This window comes from Elephas maximus, chromosome 3 (assembly GCF_024166365.1).
Source record: "Elephas maximus indicus isolate mEleMax1 chromosome 3, mEleMax1 primary haplotype, whole genome shotgun sequence".
In the NCBI taxonomy this organism is placed as follows: Eukaryota; Metazoa; Chordata; class Mammalia; order Proboscidea; family Elephantidae; genus Elephas; species Elephas maximus.
This window is the reverse complement of record NC_064821.1, coordinates 4,642,541-4,668,321: the sequence shown is the minus strand read 5'-3', so window position 1 is coordinate 4,668,321 and position 25,781 is coordinate 4,642,541. Positions and strand designations below refer to the sequence as shown.

General features: G+C 40.2%; 1 protein-coding gene across 12 annotated transcripts in view; it reads left to right on the top strand.

Annotated features, from left to right (window-relative positions):
• The window catches only part of LOC126071887 (zinc finger protein 14-like), a 68,902-nt gene extending 52,645 nt beyond the window's left edge, over positions 1 to 16,257 (top strand). For 8 of the 12 annotated variants that reach the window (XM_049876301.1, XM_049876302.1, XM_049876297.1 and 5 more), the window contains 3 exons: positions 12,723 to 12,849; positions 13,490 to 13,673; positions 14,270 to 16,257. In XM_049876301.1, coding sequence (XP_049732258.1) covers positions 12,723 to 12,849; positions 13,490 to 13,673; positions 14,270 to 15,932 — 1,974 coding nt within the window. In that variant the 3' untranslated portion in view covers positions 15,933 to 16,257. Of the gene's footprint in view, positions 1 to 156; positions 12,850 to 13,489; positions 13,674 to 14,269 lie in introns of all 12 variants that reach the window. The other 4 variants (XM_049876309.1, XM_049876308.1, XM_049876306.1 and 1 more) reach the window with 2 other exon arrangements.
• Positions 16,258 to 25,781: the final 9,524 nt, after the last annotated feature.

Sequence of the window (25,781 nt, the reverse complement as noted above, 5' to 3'; positions counted from 1 at the left end):
GCACTAGGTAACTAAGACAGAATGTAGGGCCAGGAAGTGGGCTCTTGGCTCTATGAAATACCTGAAATATGGAAGTGATTTTGCAATTGGGTAATTGGTAGAAGCAGGAGGAATTTTGATGAGCTTGATAGTGGGGCCTAAGATTGTCTTGTTGAGGTTATTGGTAGAATTATGGTCATTAAGGGTGATTCTGAGGATGACTCAGAATTGAGAGCCATGGGGAAGACTTATATCATAAACAGAACGTTGCTAAAACGTGGATGTTAAATGTACTGTTGGTGCGGCTCTACAAGGAAACAGTGAACATGTTACTGGACTTGAAGGAAATGTGATCCTGTTACATAGTGACAAGTAGTATTTCTAAATTCTATTTGAATGTTTTATAGAAGTTAGAGCTTGTAAGTAATGAACTTGGATGTTTGGCTGAGGAGATTTCTGAGCATGGCCTTTAGGAGTGGTGTGGCTTCTGATAGTAAAATTCAGGAGGAAAGAGACTTAAAAGTGGAACAGTGACAAAGTGACTTCTCTTTACTACCGCCTACAGGTGTTACTTGTGTTAGAGCACTGGATAACGAAGCCACTGGTCGTCCAGGAGTGTTTTTCTCTAAGCTAGACCACTCTGCCTCCAGGAATTAGTCATATACCCTTTAAGTGTTCCTACCTGCACGGTTTCTACCTCCACTAAGTGGTGATTCTCTGTATCAGCCTGTCTTTTCAGTTTTGGGGCAGCTGGTTTGCCCTGTGACCTCAGGTCTCTGCTGGATCTGAGAAGAGTGTTGATTTTCAGTTTTTTCCCTCTCGTGACCATGTGAATGCTGACATCCAAGCTCTTCACAAGTTGGACCAGAAATTAGAAATCCCTGTCTTTTTCAATAATGTTTTACAGTTTTCTCCTTGGGTTTTTACTGTATTCTTTATTAGACTAATTAAATTTCCTTCTTACCGCAATATGCATTAGCTTTTTACAATTAATTTTTGCACTTAAATTTGTTATTGTCTAAAAAGGTAATGAGATTTTTATATTGTTTCTGTACTGGAATCTTGTTAAAAATCTTATTTTGTGATTACCTTTTTGTTCTCTTGGAGTCTTCCATGCACACTTGTTACAGCTACACATCAAAAGATAGTCTTTTTTCCTTATGATTTTTGCACATTTATTTTCTGGTGGCACTGGATTGGATCTATAATACAATGTTGACTGTTGTTAGGTGCCGTTGAGGCTGTTCCAACTCACGGCAACCATATATACAGCAGAGCCAAACACTGCCCAGTCCTGTGCCGTCCTCATGATCGTTGTTATGCTTGAGCCCATTATTGCAGCCACTGTGTCAGTCCATCTCATTGAGGGTCTTCGTCTTTTTCATTGACCCTCTACTTTACATAGCATGATACCCTTCTCCAGGGACCCGTCCTTCCTGATAACGTGTCCAAAGTATGTGAGACGAAGCCTTGCATCCTCACTTCCAAGGAGCATTTTGGCTGTACTTCTTCCAAGATAGCTTTGGTATATTCCATGGTATATTCACTATTCTTCGCCAACACCACAACTCAAAGGTGTCAATTCTTCTGTCTTCCTTGTTCATTGTCCAGCTTTTGTATGCATATGAGGTGATTGATAACACCATGACTCGGGTCAGGAGCACCTTAGTCTTTAAAGTGACATCTTTGCTTTTTAAACACTTCAAAGAGATTTTTGCAACAGATTTGCCCAGTGCAGTGCATCTTTTGATTTCTTGACTAATGCTTTTGTGGGTGTTGATCGTGGATCCAAGTAAAATGAAATCCTTGATGACTTCAGTCTTTTCTCCATTTATCATGATGTTGCTTATTGGTCTGGTCGTGAGAATTTTTGTTTTATGTTAAGATGTAATCCATCAGTAAGTGCTTCAAGTTCTCTTCACTTTCAGCAAGCATGGTTGGGCCATCTGCATAATGCAGGTTGTTAATGAGTCTTTGTCCAGTCCTGATGCTGTGTTCTTCATATAGTTCAGCTTCTCAGATTATTTGCTCAGCATACAGATTGAATAAGTATGGTGAAAGGATACAATCCTGACACACACTTTTCCTGTCTTTAAACCATGCAGTATCCCCTTGTTCTGTTTGAAATGCTGCCTCTTGATCTATGGACAGGTTCCTCATGAGCATAATAAAATGTTCTGGAATTTGCATTCTTCACAGTGTCATCCGTAATTTGTTATGATCCACACAGTCGAATGTTTTAGCATAGCCAATAAAACACAGGTAAACATCTTTCTGGTATTCTCTGCTTTAAGCCAGGATATCCCCCTCTGGCATCAGCAGTGATACCCTGGTTCCGCGTCCTCTTCTGAATCCTGCTTGAATTTCTGGCAGTTCCCTATCGATGTAGTACTGCAACCGCTTTTGAATAATCTTCAGCAAAGTTTTACTTACATGTGATATTAATGATATTGTTCAATAATGTCCACATTCACTTGGATAACCTTTCTTGGGAATAGGCGTGAATGTGAATCTCTTTAAGTCGGTTGGCCAGGTAGCTGTCTTCCAAATTTCTTGGCACTTCCAGCACTGCATCTGTTTGTTGAAACATCTCAGTTGGTAATCCGTTAATTCCCAGAACGTTGTTTTTCCGCCAGTGTCTTCAGTACAGCTTGGACCTCTTCCTTCAGTACCATCAGTTCCTGCTTACATGCTACCTCCTGAAATGGTTGAACGTCGACCCGTTCTTTCTGGTACAGCGACTGTGTATTCCTTCTGTCTTCTTTGATGCTTCCTGCATCCTTCAGTACTTTGCCCATAGAATCCTTCAGTATTGCCACTCGAGGCTTGAATTTTTTTCTTCAGTTCTTTCAGCTTAAGAAGTGCGGAGTGTGTTCTTTTGTTTTAGTTTTCTACCTCCAGGTCTTTGCATGTGTCATTATAATACTTTGTCTTCTGAAGCTGCCCTTCGAAATGTTCTGTTCAGTGCTTTTACTTTATCATTTCTTCCATTTTCTTTAGCAACTTGACGTTCAGGGCAAGTTTCAGGGTCTCTTCTGACATCCAATTTGGTATTTTCTTTCTTTCCTGTTTTTAATGACCTCTTTCTTTCTTCTTGTATAATGTCCTTGATATTTCATAGTTGGTCTCATGTTCGGTCATTAGTGTTCAATATATCAAATCTATTCTTGAGATGATCTCTCAATTCAGGTGGAATGTACTCAAGACAGTAATTGGCTGTCCTGCACTTACTGTAATTTTCTTTAGCTTCATCTTGAACTTGTTCAACTTCGTCTTGAACAACTGATGGTCAGCTCCGCAGTTGGCCCCTGTCCTTGTTCTGACTGATGACATTGAGCTTTTCCATCGTCTCTTTCCATAGATGTGGTCGATGTGATTCCCCCACCTTTCTGTCAGTTTGTCGCGCTGTGGGGGTTTGCATGTTTCTGTGATGCTGAAACTATGCAACTGGTGTTCAGATACCAGCAGAGTCACCCATGATGGACAGGTTTCAGCTGAGTTTCCTGATGAAGAGAGACGAGGAAGAAGGAAGACTACTACTACTGAAAAAAAAAAATTAGCCAGTGAAGACCTTACGAAGAGCAGTGGAACATTGTCTGATATAGTGCTGGAAGATGAGCCCCTCAGATTGGAAAAGAGCTGCTTCCTCAAAATAGAGTCAACCTTAGTGACATTAATGGAGTCAAGCTTTCAGGGCTGTCATTGGCAGACGTGGCACAACTCAAAATGAGAAGAAACAGTTGCAAACGTCCATTCATAATCAGAATGTGGAATGTACAAAGTATGAATTTAGGAAAATGGAAATTGTCAAAAATGAAATAGATTGTATAAACATTGGTATCGTAGGCATTAGTGAGCTAAAATGGACTGATATTGGCCATTTTGGATTGGACAGTCGTATGATCTACTATGCCAGGAATTACAGCTTGAAGAGTATAATGGCCTTGCATTTATCGTTAAAATGAGTATTTCAAGACCTACCCTGAAATGGAATAATGTAAATGGTAGGATAATATCCATATGCCTACAAGGAAGATCAGTTAATGCGACTATTAATCAAATTTATGCACCAACCACTAAGGACAAAGATGAAGAAAGTGAGGATTTTTACCAATTTATGTAGTCTGAAATTGATCAAACATGCAATCAGGATGCATTGATAATTCCGGGTGATTGGAATGCAGAAGTTCGAAACACAGAAGGATCTCTAGTTGGCAAATGCAGCCTTGGTGGTAGAAACGGTGTCAGAGATCACCTGATAGAATTTGGGAAGACCAACAAACTCTTCACTGTAAATACCTTTTTCCAACAGCATAAACAGCGATTGCAGACATGGACCTCTCTGGATGGCATATGCAGGAATGATTTGCTAGGAGGACTCAAAGGATTTGGCATGTAGTCATACTCACAACTGTTATCACTAACAGCAAAGGAACACACAGCAAAACCAGCTCAGGGAAAGTGCCCGTGAGAAAACATCCATAGAAAACCAGTGCACTGTTTTTTTCTTTGTTTTTCATTTCATTTTTGTATTAAAAACATGACTGCATGATCATTAGGTGCTGTCCAGTCAGTTCCAACTCACAGTAACCATGTATACCACAGAAGAAAACACTGTGCAGCCCCGTGCCATACTCACAGTTGTTGTTATGCCTGAGTCCATTCTTGCAGCCACTGTGTCCATCTTATTGAGGGTCTTCCTCTTTTTTGCTGACTCTCTATTTTACCAAGCATAATGTTCTTCTCCAGGGACTGATCCTTCCTGACTACATGTCCAAAGTATCTGAGACCCATCTCGCTATCCTTGCTTCCAAGGAGCATTCTGGTTGTACTTCTTCCAAAACAGATTTGTTCATTCTTTGGCAGTCCATGGTATATTCAGTATTCTTCACCAACATTGCAATTCAAAGGTGTCAATTCCTCTTTGGTCTTCCTTATTCGTTGTCCAGCTTTGTATGCATATGATGTGATTGAAAATACCATGGCTTGGGTCAGGCACAGGTTAGTCTTCAGCGTGACATCTTTGCTTTTCAACACTTCAAAGAAGTCCTTTGCAGCAGATTTGCCCAATGCAGTGCGTCTTTTCTTGACTGCTGCTTCCATGGCTGTTGATTGTGGATCCAAGTAAAATGAAATCCTTGACAATTTCAGTCTTTTCCCCGTTTATCAGGATGTTGGTTATTGGTCCAATTGTGAGGGATTTTGTTTTCTTTGTGTTGAGTTGTAATCTATATTGGAGGCTGTGGTCTCTGATCTTCATCAGTAAGTGCTTCAAGTCCTCTTCACTTTCAACAACCAAGGTTGTGTCATGTGTGTAATGCAGGTTGTTAATGAGTCCTCCAGTCCTGATGCCCTGTTCTTCATATAGTCCAGCTTCTCAGATTATTTGCTTAGCATACAGATTGGATAGGTATGGTGAGAGGATACAACCCTGAGACACACCTTTCCAGGCTTTAAACCACGAAGTATCTCCTTGTTCTGTCCTTACAACTGTCTCTATCCATGTACAGATTCCTCACGAGCACAATTTAGTGTTCTGGAATTGCCATTTTTTGTAGTGTTACCCGTAATTTGTTATGATCCACACAGTCGAATGCATTTGCATAGTCAGTAAAACACAGGTAAACATCTTTCTGGTATTCTCTGCTTTCAGCCAGGATCCATCTGACATCAGCAGTGATATTCCTGGTTCCACGTCCTCTTCTGAATCCCGCCTGAATTTCTGGCAGTTCTGTATCGATATACTGCTGCAGCCACTCTTGAATGATCTTCAGCAAAATTTTACTTGCATGTGATATTAATGGTATTGCTTGATAATTTCCATATTTGGTTGGATCACCTTTCTTGGGAATAGGCCTAAATATGGATCTGTTCTGGTTGGTTGGCCAAGTAGCTGTCTTCCAGATTTCTTGGCATAGATGAGTGAGTACTTCTAGCACTGCATCCATTTGTTGAAACATCTCAATTGATACTACATCAACTCCTGGAGTCTTGTTATCACCGTTGCCTTCTGTGTAGCTTGAACTTCTTCCTTCAGTACCATTGGTTCCTGATCATATGCTGCCTCTTGAAATGGTTGAACGTTAGCCAGTTCTTTTTGGTATAATGACTCCGTGTATTCTTTCCATCTTCTTTTGATGCTTCCTGTGTCATTTAATATTTTCTCCATAGAATTCTTCACTGTTGCAACTTAAGGCTTCAATATTTTCCTCAGTTCTTTCAGCTTGAGAAATGCCGAGTGTGCTCTTCCATTTTGGTTTTCTATTTCCAGGTCTTTGCACATGTCATTATAATACTTTGTCTTATTGAGCTGCCTTTCCAAATCTTCTGTTTGGTTCTTTTACTTTTTCATTTCTTCCTTTTGCTTTAGCTGCTTGATGTTTAAGAGCAAGTTTCAGAGTCTCTTCTGACTTCTGTTTTGGTCTTTTCTTTCCCATCTTTTTAATAATCTCTTGCTTTCTTTATGTATGATGTTCTTGATGTCATTCCACAACTCGTCTGGCCTTTGGTCGTTAGTGTTCAACACATCAAATCTGTGCTTGAGATGGTCTCTAATTTCAGGTTGAATATACTCAAGGTCATACTTTGGCTCTTGTAGACTTGTTCTACTTTTCTTCCATTTCAATGTGAACTTTCATATGAATAGTTGATGGTCTGATCCGAAGTGGGCCCCTGGCCTCGTTCTGACTGATGATATTGAGCTTTTCCATTGTTTCTTCTCACAGATGTAGTCAATTTGATTTCCATGTATTCCATCTGGCGAGGTCCATGTGTATAGTCACCATTTATGTTGGTGAAAAAAGGTATTTGCAATGAAGAAGTCGGTCTTCTTGCACAATTCTGTCATGCAATCTCTGTCATCATTTCTGTCACCAAGGCCATATTTTCCAATTGCTGAACCATTTTTGTTTCCAGCTTTCACATTCTAATCAACAGTAATTATCAATGCATCCTCACTGCATGTTCGATCAGTTTCAGACTGTGGAAGCTGGTAAAAATCTTCAATTTCTTCATCTTTGGCCTTAGTGGTTAATGTGTAAATTTGAATAATAGTTGTATTAACTGGTCTTCTTGTAGGCGTATGGATATTATCCTATCCCTGACAGCACTGTACTTCAGGATAGATCTTGAAATGTTCTTTTTGATGATGAATGCAGTGCCATTCCTCTTCGAGTTGTCATTCCTGGCATAGTAGATCATATATGATTGTCCGATTCAAAATGGCCAACACCAGTCTATTTCAGCTCACTAATGTTTAGGATATCAATGTTCATACATTCCATTTCATTTTTGACTATTTCCAATTTTCCTGGATTGATACTTCTTACATTCCACATTCCGATTATTAGTGGATGTTTGCAGCTGTTTCTTCTCATTTTGAGTCGTGCCACATCAGCAAATGAAGGTCCTGAAAGCTTGACCCCATCCATGGCATTAAGGTCGACTCTACTTTCAGGAGGGTGCTCTTACCCACTTGTCTTTTGAGTGCCTTCCAACCTGGGGGTGCCCATATTCCGGCACTATATCAGACAGTATTCCGTTGCTATTCATCAGGTTTTCTTTGCTAATTCTTTTCAGAAGTAGACTGCCAGACCCTTCTTCCTAGTCTTAGTCTGGAAGCTCAGCTTAAACCTTTCTGCCATGGGTGACTCTGCTGGTACTTGAATACTGATGGCATAGCTTAGAGCATCACAGCAATGCTCAAGCTCCCACAATATAGCAAACTGACAGAAATGTGGGATATATATACCTAAATTTGCCTGTCAGTGTGTCATGCTGTGGTAGCTTGCATGTTGTAATGCTGGAAGCTGCAGTACCTACTGTTTTAAATACCAGCAGGGTCCCCCATGTGGGACAGCTTCCATCCAGACTAGTACAGACTAGGAAGAAGGACCTGGAAGTCTACTTCTAAAGAAAATTGACTGGTAAAGTCCTGGCAAATAGCAGTGGAACATTGCCTGATATAGTGCCAGAGTATGAGCCCTTCAGATTGGAAGACACTCAGAATACAACTGGGGAAGAGCTGCCATCCTTAAAATAGATTAAAACTTAACGATGTGGATGGAGCCAAGCTTTCGGGACCTTCATGTGCTGATGTGGCATGACTTAAAATGAGAAGAAACAGCTGCAAACACCCATTAATAATTGGAATATGTAATGTAGAGAGCATGAATCTAGGAAAATTGGAGTTGTCAGAAATGAAATGAAACACATAAAGATGAATATTCTAGGTATTAGTGAACTGAAATGGACTGGTATTGGCCATCTTGACTTAGACATTCATGTGGTCTACTATGCCAGGAAGAACAAATTGAAGCAGAATGGCGTCCTCTTCATCATCAAAAAGAACATTTTATCATCTAACCTAAAGTACAACACTGTCAGTGATAGGATAATATCCATATGCTTGCAAGGAAGACCAGTTAATACAACTGTTATTCAAATTTATGCACCAACGACTAAGGCCAAAGATGAAGAAATTGAAGATTTTTACCAACTTCTGGCAGTCCGAAATTGATCGAACACGCAATCAGGATGTACTGATAATTACTGGTGATTGGAAGGGGAAAGTTGGAAACAAAGAAGGAGTGGTGGTTGGAAAATATGGTCTTGGTGACAGAAACAGTGCAGGTGATCACATGATTGAATTTTGCAAGACCAATGACTTCTTCATTGCAAATCCTTTTTTTCATCGACATTAACAGTGAGTATACACATGGACCTCATCAGATGGAATACACAGGAATCAAATCTGTGGAAAGAGACAATGGAAAAGCTCAATATCATCAGTCAGAACAAGGCCAGGGACTGACTGCGGATCAGACCATGAACTACTCATATGGAAGTTCAAGTTGAAACTGAAGAAAATTAGAACAAATCCACGAGAGCCAAAGTACGACCTTGAGTATATCCCACCTGAATTTAGAGACCATCCCAGGAATAGATTCGATGTGTTGAACACTAATGACTGAAGACCAGACGAGTTGTGGAATGATATCCAGGACATCATACACAAAAAAAGCATTAAAAAGACAGGAGAGAAAATATAGGCCTAACTAGATGTCAGAAGAGACTCTGAAACTTGCTCTTGAACCTCAAGCAGCTAAAGCAAAAAGAAGAAACGATGAAGTAAAAGGTGAACAGAAGATTTCAAAGGGCAGTTCAAGAAGACAAAGTAAAATATTATAATGACATGTGCAAAGACCTGGAGATAGGAAACCACAAGGGAAGAACACACTCAGCATTTCTCCAGCTGAACTGAAGAAAAAATTCAAGCGTCGAATTACAATACTGAAAGATTGTCCAAGGAAAATATTAAATGACACAGGAAGCATCAAAAGAAGGTGGAAGGAATACACAGAGTCGCTGTACCAAAAAGAATTGGTCGACGTTCAGCCATCTCAGGAGGTGATGTATGATCAGGGACCTATGGTACTGAAGGAAGAAGTCCAAGCAGCACTGAAGGCATTGGCGAGAAACAAGGCTCCGGGAATTGATAGAATATCAATTGAGATGTTTCAGCAAACGGATGCAGTACTGGAAGTGCTCACTTGGCCATACCAAGAAATTTGGAAGACCACTACCTGGCCAAGTGACGAGAAGACATCCGTATTTATGCCTGTTTCCAAGAAAGGTGATCCAACCAAATGTGGAAATTACTGACCAATACCATTAATATCACATGCAAGCAAAATTTTGCTGAAGATCATTCAAAAGCGGCTGCAGCAGTATATCAACAAGGAACTGCCAGAAATTCAGTCCAGATTTAGAAGAGGACGTGGAACCAGGGATATCATTGCTGATGTCAGACGGAACCTGGCTGAAAGCAGAGAATACCAGAAGGATGTTTACCCGTGTTTTATTGACTATGCTAAGACATTTAACTGTGTGAATCATAACAAATTATGGATAACTTTGGGAAAAATAGAAATTCTAGAACACTTAATTGTGCTAATGAGGAATCTACATGAATCAAGAGGCAGTCATTCAAACAGAACCAGGGGATACTGCATGGTTTAAAATCAGGAAAGGTATGTGACAGTGTTGTATCCTTTCAACGTACCTATTCAGTCTGTATGCTGAGCAAATAATCTGAGAAGCTGGACTATATGAAGAGCCAGGCATCAGGATTGGAGGAAAACTCACTGACAACCTGTGTTATGTAGATGACACAACCTTGCTTGCTGAAAGTGAAGAGGACTTGAAGCACTTACGGATGAAGATCAAAGACCACAGCCTTCGGTATGGATTGTATCTCAATATAAAGAAAAGACAAATTGTCACAACTGGACCAATAAACACGATAAAGGGAGAAAAGATTGAGGTTGTCAAGGATTTCATTTCTCTTGGTTCCACAGTCATCACCCATGGAAGCAGCAGTCAAGAGATCAAAAGACATATTGCCTTGGCCAAATTGGCTGCAAGAGATCTCTTTAAAGTGTTAAAAAGCAAAAATGTCACCTTGAGGATTAAGGTGCACCTGATCCAAGCCATGGTGTTTTCAGTCACCTTACATGCATAGAAAATGTGGGCAATGAATAAGGAAGACCAAAAAAGAATTGATGTCTTTGAATTGTGGTGTTGGCAAAGAATACTGAGTATACCATGGATTGCTAAAAGAACAAAAAAATCTGCCTTGGATGAAGTACAACCAGAATGCTCTTTGGAAGCAAGGATGGTGAGACTGCGCCTCACATACTTTGGACATGTAAAGAGGGATTGTTCCCTAGAGAAGGACATCATGCTTGGTAAAGTAGAAGGTCAGCGAAAGAGAGGAAGACCCCCAACGACATGGACTGACACAATTGCTGCAGCAATGGGCTTAAGCATAGCAACTATTTGGAGGATGGCGCAGAACCAGGCAGTGTTTTGTTCTTTGTGCATAGGGTCACTATGAGTCGGAACTGTCTCTCGTTGGTACCCAACAACGTGTGTGTGTGTGTGTGTATGTATAAATCATTCGATTTGTAATTTTAACCACATATAAGTGTGGAGTTCAGCAGGTGAAGTCTTCAAGAGTTGTTTCACAGCAGAATCAGCCAGTTTTTACTTTATTCCTCCAGCAGTGATTTTTGATAATAAGTGTGCAATGTCCAAGAGGGCAGCTTATTAGAGACGCAGCCAGGATTCTTAGGCGCAGATTTTTGTATAAGCACCTTCTGCCTCTCATGTACCAAAATTCTAGATTCTTCCTAGGAAAGCAGGGATACAGCATTAACCATACTGTGTGCATAAAGAGTTTAGACACAGCGAGCCATCTCAACATGCATTATGGTTGGAACCATCCTGAAATCCAAGCTCCTATGGAATAATCAAGATCCAGCTTTGCCAGCAGGCCTTTATATGCATACAAAATCCCATGTCTATGTTAACTCTTTTCTGTATGCTAGATAATGAAACTTTCTTACTGGAATGTCTAAGATAGCTTTACCATCAATTATGGCTGACCTAGGGAGCTCATTTCGCTGTGCACCAGCAATAGGGGTATTGCTCTTCTGCTTTTACTTTTCTGAGTACGTATATTCTAGCATCAGAATTTCTACATGACAGTATTTTCTCTTTTCCCTTCTCATGAATGCAAGCGGGCTGATGTTCTTTTTAAGAGACCGCGATTTAGGGGGACCATGCCACACGGTGGTTCCTGTGTTCAGAGGTTGGACTGTGAGGCTTGTGTGCTCAACAATGAGTGTGGAAATCAGTGAAGTTGGGAGTGCAGCTTCTAGAGTGGCTCTGGGGTATCACTTCTTCCTGGAAATTGAGGCAGGGTGTAAGTTCTTTTAGAGAAAAGCACTGCTAACCTTTTATGTATGTTATAATCTTTCAAATTCATAGTTCAGTGTTTTTGGACTTCAGTTAACTCCTTGCCAACATTGGACTCATAACCTCTGCCTCAAAGTCACAGCACTTTTTTATGGCTCTGGCAGAAGGAGCTGAGGCATCTTATAACCTTAGTGTGTGTGAGAGAGAGTGTGTGTGTGTGTGCGCGCGTGCACACGTGAACTCAAGATTGGGTGGGTAGCAGCACTGAGGCTCAGGAGTGTAGGGAATTGTGTGGATTTCTAAATTCTAATGTTTTTCTTTTCTAAGTTGGACTTCTCGATAATGTACTATTTCCAAGAAGTGGTACAAAGAGGAAGGGTAGATTCTGAGCTTGTGGTAACTATTACACCAATAAGTCAAGACCTTTATCTCTAATGGCCTGGTTTTTAAAGGTAGTGTGGCCAGCCGACCCTTCTTGCAAGTCGGGTTCCCATAGGCCTCTTGGCCTCACACATTCGCTGAGGAAAATAGAAGAAAAAACTGCCAGTCCTTCCAAGTGTTTTTATTTCTTAAAATCTCATTTAGGTTTAATCCTGTGCCTCCTGTAGTGCTGCGTGATATGAGCAGTAGAGAAGCCGGTAAAATAGTTTCTTCACAAGGCGTTGATGGTCTTAAAATGGGAAGAATTGTTTCATCTGTGAAGTATTTCTCTCATTTCTCCATTTTACCCTAGAGCTTTCTGATTAGAGAGGAAGAAGACTTTAGTGGTCACCGTGCAAATGTACACACAAGTTCCGTGTGTTAGTGGTGCTATTTAATCTATGAGTTAGTATGTGTAAACAGAGTAAGAGATCTGATGACTGAGACATAGAGTAGTTGTTAAAAGATCTCAGAATCTTGTTTCAGTTTTCTATGGATTGAGTCCAGGCCCCAGTGCTGCCTGCTTCACCTAGCCTCCTGCATACATAAGGCATATGTTTTAGGAATCAGTCGTCTTTGAGGATGTGGCTGTGGACTTCACTTTGGAGGAGTGGGCTTTGCTGGATCCTGTTCAGAGGAAGCTCTACCGAGACGTGATGCTGGAAACCTTCAGAAACTTGGCATCAGTAGGTAAGGTGACATTACTTCGTCACTTAATTACTTAGAGAACAAGCATTTATTGCTTATCAGGACTGTTGCAAAATTTGGAATGTGGAAAGGGGACTACACTCATCAGTAAGACAGGCCTGGTTACCACCGTCATGTAGGTAGAATCTCATTGTTTATCCAGGAGAATGAGAATTTGTGTATTAAACTGAGTTTTTCTTTTTATGTTGGTTAAAACACTTGTGTCTCCCTTACTGTCACCAGTGTGAATATAGCTTTCACAGGTCATTTTGGGGCCTGGAAAAGTTTGATTTTGAAAACCTTGTGAGGATTTTACTGTGTCTTTGAAGTTGCCGGAAACCCTGGTGGTGTAGTGGTTAAATCTGTGGCGGTCAACCAAAAACTCAGCAGTTTGAATCCACCAGGCACTCCTTGGAAACTCTATGGGGCAGTTCTTCTCTGTCCTATAGGGTCACTATGAGTCAGAATCAACTTGATGGCAACCGGTTTAGTTTTTTTTGATATGAAGTTGCTTTCCATTTTGACCCCTCGTGCCGGCTATTAATGAAGTCTTTAAACACCTAAACTCCTCAACATATTTTTTTTTTTCTTCTGCTAACAGGTGCCTTCTTCCTTGTAAGATTTGTTTACTTTTTGCTTTTAGATGATGAGACTCCATTTAAGGCCAATGAGTCAGTTTCTCAACGGGATACTCCTGAGAAAAAAATATCCAAGGAAGATAAAATACTAAAATTTACAAGAAATGATTCTTGGTCCTCCATTTTAGGAAAAATTTCAGAAGGCCTTAGCATTGATGATCAACCTAAAGACCAGGGGTTACCTCTGAGGTGAGTAGCACACACAAGAGAACACAATATCCCAGGAAAGAATCTTAGTATTTTCTGAAATTAAAAAAAAAAAAAGTACAAATGAGCACAAAACCCAGGGATGCCCAGCTCTGTCTTTGTTTAGTCACAAGAAATTTATACAGCAAATTTTTCATTAAATGTGGCTTAGACATGATTGTTTGAAACATAATTCTTTTGGAAACAATGATTTTTAGAAACTTCATATATATAAGAAACACTTTTAAAAATGGCTGTGGTCTAGTCCTCTTTCAAAACATTTATAATTCCACTTTCAAACAGTTCACACAGAGTAGAAATTTTGGGAAGGTCTATATTACGGAAACCCTGGTGGCATAGTGGTTAAGTGCTACAGCTGCTAACCAAGAGGCCAGCAGTTCAAATCCACCAGGCGCTCCCTGGAAACTCTATGGGGCAGTTCTACTCTGTCCTATAGGGTCGCTATGAGTCGACTCGACGGCAGTAGGTTATATTTATTACAAAAGGGTTATAATAGAATCCCAATAGTTAACAAATATTATTAACTCATTAATATTAATAATGTGCTTAAAAAAATTTTTTTTTCCGTGTTTTAACAGAGATTATATGGGTGAGAGACTCTGTGAAAGTAATGAAGGTCATCAGTGGGGAGAAACATTCAGACAGATTCCAAATCTTAATCTGTACAAGAAAACAACTAGTAGAATTAACCCATTTGAATGCACTGAGTGTGGAAAAGTCTTTATGTATCCTTCCTCATTTAAGAGGCACATCGCAAGTCACACTGGACACAAACCATATCAGTGCCCAGAATGTGGGAAGGGCTTTGGTTTTCCATCAGAACTAAGAAGACATGTGAGAATTCACAGTGGAGAAAGACCTTATGCTTGTGAATTATGCTGGAAAACCTTCATTCATCTCCGATCCTATCGAAGGCATGAAAAGGTTCATAGTAAAGAGAAACTTTATGAATGTAAACAGTGTGGAAATACCTTCAGTTTTTTTGACTCCTATCAAAGACATGAAAGGACTCATAATAAAGAGAAGTTCAATGAATGCAAGGAATGTGGGAAAGCCTTCAAGTGGCCCTCATCTTTAACAAGGCATATGAGAACACACAGCCGAGAGAAACCCTATGAATGTAAGCAATGTGGGAAAGCCTTCAAATGGCCCATATCTTTACAAACACATATGAGAACACACACTGAAGAAAAATCTTACAAATGTAAGCAATGTGGGAAAGCCTTCACTTGGCCTATATCATTACGTACACATAGGAGATCACACTGTGGAGAGAAATCCTATGAATGTAAACAATGTGGAAAGGCTTTCAGTTGGCCCATATGCTTACAAAGACATATGAGAGTGCACACTGTAGAGGAACTTTATGAATGCAATCAGTGTGGGAAAACATTCCGTTGGCACTTTTCCTTACGGAGACATTTGATAACACACTCTGGAGCCAAACCCTATGAATGTAAAGATTGTGGGAAAGCCTTCAGTTGGCTTATATCTTTACGAGAGCATATGACAAAACACTCTGGCAAGATATTCTATGAATGCAAGGAATGTGGCAAAGCGTTCTATTATCTCCAGTCCCTTCGAAGGCATGAAAGATCTCACAGCAAAGAGAAACTCTATAAATGTAGGCAGTGTGGGAAAGGCTTCAATCAACTCTTCTACCTTCGAAGACATGTGAGAATGCACACTGGAGAGAAACTTTATGAATGTAAGGAATGTGGAAAAACCCTTAAGTGGGCCTCATCTTTAACGATACATATGAGAATGCACACAGGAAAGAAACCTTACGAATGTAAGCAGTGTGGGAAAGCCTTCAATTGGTCTATCTCTTTACGAGCACATATGAGAATGCACTCTGGTGAGAAACCCTATGAATGTAAGCAATGTGGGAAAGCCTTCTATTGGTCCATATCTTTACGGGCCCATATGACTACACACACCGGAGAGAAACCTTACGTATGTAAACAGTGTGGGAAAGGCTTCAATCAGCTGTCATACCTTCGACGACATGTGAAAATGCATTCTGGAGAGAAACCATATGAATGTAAACAATGTGGGAAAGCCTTCAAGTGTCCCTCATCCTTACCAAAACACATGAGAACTCACACTGGAGAGAAACCCTATGAATGTAAGCAGTGTGGAAAGGCTTTCGTTTCTTCCTCAGCCTTACGATATCATGTGAGAACACACAGTAGAGTGGAACACTATCAGCGTAATGTGGGAATGCCTCCTGAAAACTAATTCACGTATAAATAAAAAATTCACGTATAGCACTCTTAAAAATTCTCACCAGTAGAAGAATCTTAAAAAAGTTACAGATGTGGTGTTGCCTTTATCAGCACCTCATCCTTAAAGTGAACCTACTGGAAGTTTATTTAGTTCTTTAAGAAATAAGCATTAAGGTAAGAAAGAGTTCTGTAGGTACTCTTTTAGCCGTAATACAACAGGTTTCCCAGGCAGTGTTTTTTCTTAATATTGTTAATCGTTTATCTTTGAAGTTTAAAGTTTGCTGGACGCATAGGTATTTTGAAATATATTTTTAATAAACAATCAGGTTTAATTTTGATGAAGTTTTTTAGTTGTTTTGCAGGTAAGCAGTTATTAGTACAATGACACTTTGCTATTTGTTGGGATTTGCATATAGGCCTAGTGTGGTATAGGTAGTATCTGTCACCCATTATTTACATTCTTCCTTGTTGGGAAAATTTTATTTTAATTGCCAGAGAGGCCTTGTTCCATTTTCCTGGCTACTGGTGGTGGTGTTAGTTGCCATCGAGTCAGTTCTGACTCGTAGCAACCCTGTGTACAACAGAATGAAATACTGCCTGGTCCTGCACCATCCTTACAGTTGTTATGCTTGAGCCCATTATTGCAGCCTCTGTGTCAGTCCATCTCATTGAGGGTCTTCCTCTTTTTCATTGACCCTCTACTTGACCAAGCATGATGTCCTTCTCCAGGGACTCATCCCTTGTGACAACACGTCCAAAGTATGTGAGGCCTAGTTTCACCATCCTTGCTTCTGAGAAGCGTTCTGGCTGTACTTCCTTCAAGACAGATTTGTTCGTTTCCTGGTGGGTACTTGGTAATAATTAGTAATTATGCAAAGTTGTTCTAAAGGAGTGAATTGTTACTTTCAACCTTTGTTATTGTTATTTCAGTGTGGGTCATATTGGAAATTACATTTACCAGAATCCCTTCCCTGTATGGTTCCACGTTCAAACCTACTTACTAGTAGCTCAGTTGCATGAGTTTTGGAAAACAGAAGTGAGGAGGGTATTGTTGAAGTTTTGTAGCCACAATACAGGGAGACAGATATACGCGTAGGTGCTTTTATAGATGCTTCCCTTTTTCTCAGAGGCGTAGGCTTCCAAAGACATCTCCACAAGCTCGGCATCAAGGAGCCCACTTCTGTGATGAGACAACCAGTTTGATTTCCTTGTAAACATTAACATGTTCTCCAGGCCACTGTTGGGACTGTCATGGTTGCTCATCTTTTCTGCTGCTCTGACTCTCCTGTATATCTTAGTGTGTCTCTATAAGGTCTAATTTGTATAGCGAACGCCTTCTTCTCTTAACGTTTCTAGTAGTTCTGCATTCCTGATGTCACCATGACAGCTACAATGGTGAAGCCAAAAACATAAACCATACAGATGGGTTTTGTTAGATGTGCACCTAATCCTTACATCAGCTATCTTGTTATCTGACATTCCACATTTACAGCAATAGTAAATAATCAATGATCCCACCAGCCTGAACAACCTCCCCGTGCACAGCTCGTCCACGGCACGCAGAAGGAGGAGTGGTGCCGCCCCTGGGGTATTTAATCTCTGGAACCTGCATCGTACCCAACACTCCAGGTTCTCCTGGCTCACACCTCCCTCCCTCCCAGCTGTCTCCTGGTGTGCCTCACTCTCCGTCCCCGTGCTTGCCTCGATCACAGGCACCATCTGGCGGGCATTCCATCTGGCGGGCATTGGGAGTGGAGCCTGAATGGCAGGCAGCACTCATGTCTGAGGGGCCACCCCCTGGCCAAAGCCGCCATGTACCACCCAGCCTGCACTGCCCCACTTCCTGCATCAAGTGCACTGCAGAGCCTGAGCTGGGATGCCAGGTGGCCAAGAACACCCGGCCAGCAGCCTGCAGCATGGATTTGGGATTCTGGCAAGCAGAGCAAGAACCAGCCCATGACTGCCAAGTATTTCACATAATGCCAGCTTCTGATAATGACCTGGTCTTTGGAACCTAACCATGTCGGTAAGTGAGGAGTGGGTGTAATAATTTAAAAAAATTAAAAAACCCACATGGTATTTTGTTTCTCTACTGGGTTTTGTAGTGTGTGCTGAGCCCGTCTTTCCATATGCAAACATGTATATATAGAAAGGGGGAGCTTTCTGATACAGCTGAATATAATCCATCCATATGTGTTCAGTTATTATGTTTGAGTCTGTGACATTAAAAACAATGTATTATCCTCCAGAAACAACCACATGTAGATATTTCTTAGAAATACCCTGTTTTTTCCTTCAAATCAGCTATATACTAACAAATGTTATTCTTATAATTTTCCAGAAGCTGACATGATATATGAAAAGATTTTATGGTAGTTATGGATTTCAAGTTAAGTATAATTTTTTTTCAATTATGATGTACGTTTTGAGTCAACATTACCAGGTATTCATATATAAATTCAGACTTTTTTATGTAAACTTTATTTTTTTTATGTACTAACAATATGTGTTATTCAAATAACTTCTTATCCATTGTTAATAATAAAAAAATAATGGTTTGGTCAATGTTCTCTAGACAGAATCCTTCGGGATCACACCTGTAGCCAAAGATAGCTAGATGTATTGAGTTACAGCAATTAGAATAAACACGTTATAAAGGACAGTGGAATGTTTCAGTCAATGGGTTTATAGAAAGACTTATTAGATTTGGACATCTGTTTGGTGGTGGTTTGGGTGAGTGTTCAAGTGAGCCAGGCTTTCTGCTGGATTAGATACTTTCAGGCCATGAATATAATTGTTTGATTAGAAATCTAAAGTTCTTCTCTAGACAGCGAAATGATTGAGTGGTGCTAAAACTCATTAGAGACACAGCAGCTAATCATGTTAGCGAGGAGAAAGTGAAAACTTGTTTTAATGATCCACAAAGACCAAAAGTGATATTTTCCTTTTTCAAAGTATCATTTACATACATTTAGACTTTCAGAGCTAGCTAGATAAGAAAAAAGTATAGCTGCTTTTTGTTTTATTAAAGAGCAAACGTTATCCAGTCTTCCTCCATCTGTTCTGTGTCATGTTCTTGTAGCACTGTGGATACTGATGTTCTTTGGCGACCTGTTTCTCATTTGAGCCTCTCTTGCCCCATAGTCATCCCTTGTGTCATACAAAGGAAAGAAGTTAGTCACAGTGCATTCTTGCCCACACTTGTGTAGCTCATATTAACAGAGTACAGATAGGACCCCAGTACTCTTTTAGAGTGATGGAGTGTTCTGTATCTTGGTAGTGGTGGCATAAATAGTCATATATGAAAATTCATGGAGTTACCCTTAAAATTGCAAATTTTACTGTATGGATACATTGTGTGTGTGTGAGTGAAAATATACACAGCAAAACATACATCAGCAATCTCTACAAGTTAGTGACGTTGGTTAGGTTCTTAATGAAGGTGTCCTATTTTATCTGTAAAGGTGGGGAAGATGGTATGCTTATACAATCAGGAGGAAATTATTCCAAATTCACACTGGTAGTATGAGGGAAAGTTGAGATAACAGAGGATACAATGGCCTCAGTCAATATTCTCATAAAAGTTTCTGCCAAGCTTATTAATATGTGCTCGTGATTTCTGTCCTATGTGAGCGCAAGTTGTTTGCATTTTTAAATTATGTCATAACGTTCATTCTTACAAAGCACGTGTGGTGGTAATTGGTCAACAAAGGTACATAACCAAGGAAATTTTATCGAATATCTGTTTCAAAATCTCCTCAGAGCAATTCGCTATCTTGACTCATTTATGTTGTTATACTTAATGTCACATTTTATTTTCCGATGTTAAGCTCAATGAACATATTATAGGAATAGAAGGATATGTTTTGCAATTTTTATTACTGTTTATTTGTGCATGCGTAGTGGTTAAGTACTACAGCTGCTAACCAAAGGGTCGGGAGTCGAATCCGCCAAGCGCTCCTTGGAAACTCTATGGGGCAGTTCTGCTCTGTCCTATAGGGTCGCTATGAGTCGGAATTGACCCGACGGTACTGGGTTTGGTTTGGGTTGGTCATGGTTTACGTGCAGAAATATATAAAACTAAAGGTTATATTTTTTTTCATCCATCAACGTATTGAAGTACATCTTTGTTGCCTCCGGGTTTTGGCACCTATGAATAAAACTGCTGTAAACAATTGTGCAGATTTCTTTTTGGACATAAGTTTTTCTTCATTAGGTTAGGATGTTAATCACCTGTTCCAGCTATGGTATTTTTATTGGTGCATATAAACCAGCGTCCTCTGGTATCTGATGGTGCAGCTATTGATTTAGAAAATGCATTTGCTGGTCAAATGCTTTTTGCCAAATTGATATAATGAGGATCGATTTCCATTTACTTGGCAGGCACCAAAGTGAACTTTTACTGTGTTATGTTAGGGATAGGTCAACAGTCCAGATCTTGTGCAAGGTAGAACCCAGACTCCTACTTGTCCGATGGTGGGGTACCAATGCTGTGAAAGTTGATGGACCAAGATTCACTCATTTTAGTTTCTAGGGGTTCAGAGGTCTGAGAACACCATGAGATACCTTTTTATAATGTGTGCAACAAGTTGTGACACCCTGTAGTGCCAACCAAAAGAAAGGGGTCTCAATTTGATAGGAACCTTAGATTATGGAGGACTGTATTGGAGTGCTCTGCTCAGTCATTTATTGGTGGCACAAACCAGTGCCAGTTTTGAGTATGGCCCAGAACAACAAAAACACTACAGTTGGTTCACCAACTTGCCTTGTTTTTGATGTCCTTGACAGTTTTGAGGTGGGCTGGTCAGGTGTTTTGTTGAATGTTCATGTGATGCTACTCATTATTAGACTGGGGCAGTGAGTCCTGGGGAGGAAGACCACAGAAGTAGAGGGCAATTTTCATCACAAAGGGTGGTGGTGGTTAGCTGCCATCAAGTCAGTTTTGACTCATAGAGGCCCTGTGTACAGCAGAGCAAAACACTCCCCCGTTCTGCGTCATCCTCACAATCGTTGCAGTTTGAGCCTGTTGTATCAAGGGTAGATACTTATGAATATGACATCACAGTTGATCACCTGGATGAAGGAATACTTATCAAGTTTCTCCATTGTGAAGTCATTCTCCCTTCTTCCAGCCCTTGCTTTCCATTTTGTACTCTTTGAAAGGAAGTCACTATGGGTACAGTCCACACTTACCAAGCAAGGCTTTAAGTTTCACATCCTGAAGGTCAGAGTACATAAAGTATTTGGAATTCTGGAAGGTAGATTTGTCACTTTTCTCCCACGTATTTATGTATGTACATATTCAGTCCTTTATATCATTGTGGACTCATGGATGTGTAATTTTTGTACTTTACCACTTTTAATGCCCATACCAAAAAAAAAAAAAAAAAAAGTTGCCGTCAAGTCAATTCCAACTCATAGTGACCCTATAGGACAGAGTAGAACTGCCCCATAGGGTTTCCAAGGAGCAGCTGGTGGACTCGAACCGTGGAACTTTTGGTTAGCAGCCAAATTCTTAGCCACTGCACCACCAGGGCTCCTTAATGCCCATAGTTTCCTGTTTTCTTATCTAACCCTTTACTGCCTTATGGTTGTTTTTTGTATCCTTGAGTGCCTTCTATTGCCTCTACATCAATGAGCTTATTCAGTTTTTCCATCTCCGTTTTTATATTTGTGCCTTGTCACAATTTGTAACATTTGTCCATTAGTCTCCTAACTTCATCCCCACCTTTGCTTTAGTCTTAGGTGTATTTTTGTATATTTAAATGCTCACCGTTTGTTTACTGAAACTTTCCCAGTTGTCTGCTGAGCTGCACCCTCTATTAAGGCCCAAGAAGGATTGATGGGTGCAGAATTCCTTATGTGCATCTGTGTTGAAAGTTTTTTCTGTACCCTTTATATATGAAGGACAGCTTGGCTGGATATAGAGTCCTTGGGTCATGGTTACCATCACTAAGTGTTTTTTTGTTTTTTTTTTAATTCATTCCAGTCTTGTCTTTTTTTTAATGTTAGTTTTGAAAAGCCTGATGCTAGTCTAATTTGTGTTCTGTAAATTATTTGATCTTTTTGACTGGGAGTCTTGAGTATTTTACATTTATCTTAGAAATTTAATGGTTTTTCTTGGATATGTGTCGGAATTGATCACCCTAGGTTACTTTTCCCAAGTACCCAATGTGGAAAAGAGCCCTGGTGGTGCAGTGGTTAAGCGGTGGCCTGCTAACTGAAAGGTTGGTGGCTCAAACCCACCAGCAGAGTCACGGGAGAAAGATGAAGCAGCTTGCATGCATAAAGATTTACTGCCTTGGATAATGCTATGGGGCAGTTCTGCTTTGTCCTGTAGGGTGTCTGTGAGGAGTCAACACAATGGCAATGGGTTCGTTTGGGTTTTGGACCCAATATTGGGTGATGTTGAGTTGATTCCGACTCATAGCGATCCCATGTGACATAGAACTGCCTCATAGGGTTTTCACAGCTATCATCTTTTGGGGAGCAGATCGCCAGGAGAACCAACAGAACCACTTGCTGGCTTTGAACTACCAACTTGTTGGTTAGCAGCGAAGAGCCTAACCATTGCACCGCCTGTTGAAACCTGTTGTGTTTGAGTCAGTTCTGACTCATAGTGATCCTATAGGGCAGAGTAGAACTGCCCCATAGGGTTTCCGTGGAGTACCTGGTGAATTTGAACTGTTGGCCTTTTGGTTAGCAGCTGTAGCTCTTAACCACCATGCCACCAGGGTTTCCACTGCACCACCAGGGCTCCTTTAAGTACCCAATAGTATTTTCAGTATGTAGATTCAGGTCCTTTTATGTTTCTGGAAATTTTTCTTGGCATTAAATTAGCTCTTGTGCATTATTTTCCTTTAGGGGTTGTGATAGTACACATATTTTTCTTTCCCTGACTTTCATTCCCAGTAGTCCCCATTTTATCATTTTTATCACTGGGTATTGCCCTGCCGTTCCTCTTTGAAACTATGGACCTATCCTGTGCCTAAACAAATGAGACTTAATACTCATTAATGATTCCTGACTGAATTCTTTATTAGTATTGCAGGTATGAAGTATTGATGTTCTAATTGCATGACTTTTTAATTCATTAATTCTCATTCTACTATTAGGAAGAGCTCTTTCTTCCCTATTTATATGACTTTTGGCTATTAGTTTCTAAAATAGGTTATGACTGTTTATTATTGATTTTGATGCTTCAGTGTTTCCAAATTTGGCCAGCGGGAGACCTTTCAAAGTATCTTTCATTTCTAAGAATTAGCACAAATAGTTGGAAAATAAATATATAAAATTAATTCCTAAGATTAGAATAATAAATTACATGAAAAATCCTAGTGGAATAAGAAACAAATTTTTCATGACTGGCATCAAAGCAGACTAAAATAAACAAAGACTAAGAAAGTTCTTTGAATAGAGAACTAAGTCTTACTATGATATCAGTTTTTAACAAATAGTTCTGGCATTTTGTAGTGCCCTTAACTGGTTCAAACAGTTAATTGAAAGGTTGACAGTTTGAATCTACTGAGAGGTGCCTGAGAAAGAAGGCTTATGGAATGCATAATTCTGCTTTGAACCACATGGGTCACTGTGAGTCTGAATCAGCTCAATGGCAACTGTTTTTTTGTTTTTCCTTCAGTTTTACTTTTATTAAAACCCCAATCCAGGTTTCTCTCATGCTTTACCAAAACCATTTCTAAAATTTACATGGAAGAACAAGTGCCCCCCCTCCACACACACATATATATATGTATGAAGAGATTTATCTCAAGTAACTAGCTCACATAGTTGTAGAAGCTTTCAAGTCCCAAGTCTGTGGGTCAGGTATTAGGCTGGAGGCTTCTCCTGACTCATGCAGCCACAGGGGCTGGTGAACAAATGATCAACAGGTCAGACGGCAGGCAGCTGGCTCATGGGCTGCAAAGGCTGACAAATCCAAGATCAGCAGGTAAGACAGCAGGCTGCTGGCTCACAGGGTGTGGAGCCAAATGAATCTCAAGATTGGCAGGCAGTATAGTAGGCTGCTGGATCAATATGGTAGGCCACCAAGACCTGAAGATTAGATGATGATGAGGTGGGTGCAGGATCCAGAGTAAGTGAGCAAGCTTTGCCAGGATATGTGTGTGTGTGTATGATGCAGGCCACACCCCTGAGGAAACTCCCCTTAGAACCTATTGGCTGATCACATCATGGAGGATGTCTACATCATTACAGAACTGCCAAATTACATCACTACATAATGCCAAACCACTGCGAATCATGGTTCAGTCAAGCTGCCACGCAATCATCACATCATCTACACCATGTACAATACTCCATGAATTGATTTAAATGTGAAGGCAGAAATGAGAACATTTTCAGAAGTTACTGGTAAGTACTTCTGTACTTATGGAGTATGAGAGAGTGCTGCTACATTAAAAAAAAAAAAAAAGCTACAAAGGAAGTATGAAAATTCAGCTTATTAGTATAGGCCATTGAAGTATAGTATGTTGTTGTTAGGTGCCATTGAGTCAGTTCCAACTCATAACGACTCTATATACAACAGAAAGAAACACTGCCCATTCCTGTGCTATCCTCAAAATTGTTGCTATGTTTGAGCCACTGTGTCAGTTCACCTTTTGAGGGTTTTCCTCTTTTTCAATGACCATCTGCTTTACCAAGCCTGATGTCCTCTCCACGACTGATCCCTCCTGATAACATATCCAAAGTACATGAGACGAAATCTCACCTTTCTTGCTTCTAAGGAGCATTCTGGCTGTACTTCCAAGACAGATTCGTTCAGTCTTCTGCCAGTCCTTGGTATGTTCGATATTCTTTGCCAACATCATAATTCAAAGGCATCAAATCTTCTGTGGTCTTCATTGTCGAGCATTTGCAGGCATATGAGGCAATTGAAAATACGATGGTTTGGGTCAGGTGCATCTTAGTCCTCAAAGTGATGTATTTGTTTTTTAACACTTGAGAAATGTCTTTTGTAGCAGATTTGCCAAACAATACATCATTTGATTTCTTGACTGCCACTTCCATGACGTTGAGTGTGGATCCAAGTGCAATGAAATCCTTGACAACTTCAATCTTTTCTCTGTTTATCATGATGCCGCTTATTGGTCCAGTTGGGAGGATTTTTGTTTTCTTTATTTTGAGGTGTAATCCATACTGAAGGCTGTAGCCTCCAGTCTTCATCAGTAAGTGCTTCAAGTCCTCTGTGCTTTTAGGAAGTAAGGTTGTGTCATCTGCATATCGCAGGTTTCTAGTTATCGCAGGTTTCTAGTGAGTCTTCCACCTCATGGCCCCGTTCTTGTTCATATAGTCCAGGTTCTTGCCTTATTTGCTCAGCATGCAGATTGAATAAGTATGGTGAAAGGATACAATTCTGACACACAGGTTTCCTAATTTTAAACCATGCAGTATTTCAGTTGGCATTCTGTGAATTCCTGGAGCCTTGTTTTTTGCCAATGCCTTCAGGGCAGCTTGGAGTTCTTAATTCAGTACAATTGGTCCTTGATCATATGCTACCTCCTGAAATGGTTGAACGTCGACCAGTTCTTTTTGGTACAGTGACTCTGTGTATTCCTTCCATCTTCTTTTGATGCTTCCTGTGTCGTTCAATATTTTTCCCACAGAATTCTTTAAAATTGCAATTTGGGATTGACTACCTCCTTCAGTTCTGCAGCTCGAGAAATGCTGAAAGTGCCTTTCCCTTTTGCTTTTCTAACTCCAGGTCCTTGCGCACTTCATTATAATACTTTGTCTCCTCAAGCCGCCTTTTGAAATCCATTCACTTAAAAAAAAAAAAAAAACTTTTTTTTTTAATTCACTTTAGCTACTCTATATTCAACAGCAAGTTTCAGAGTCTCCTCTG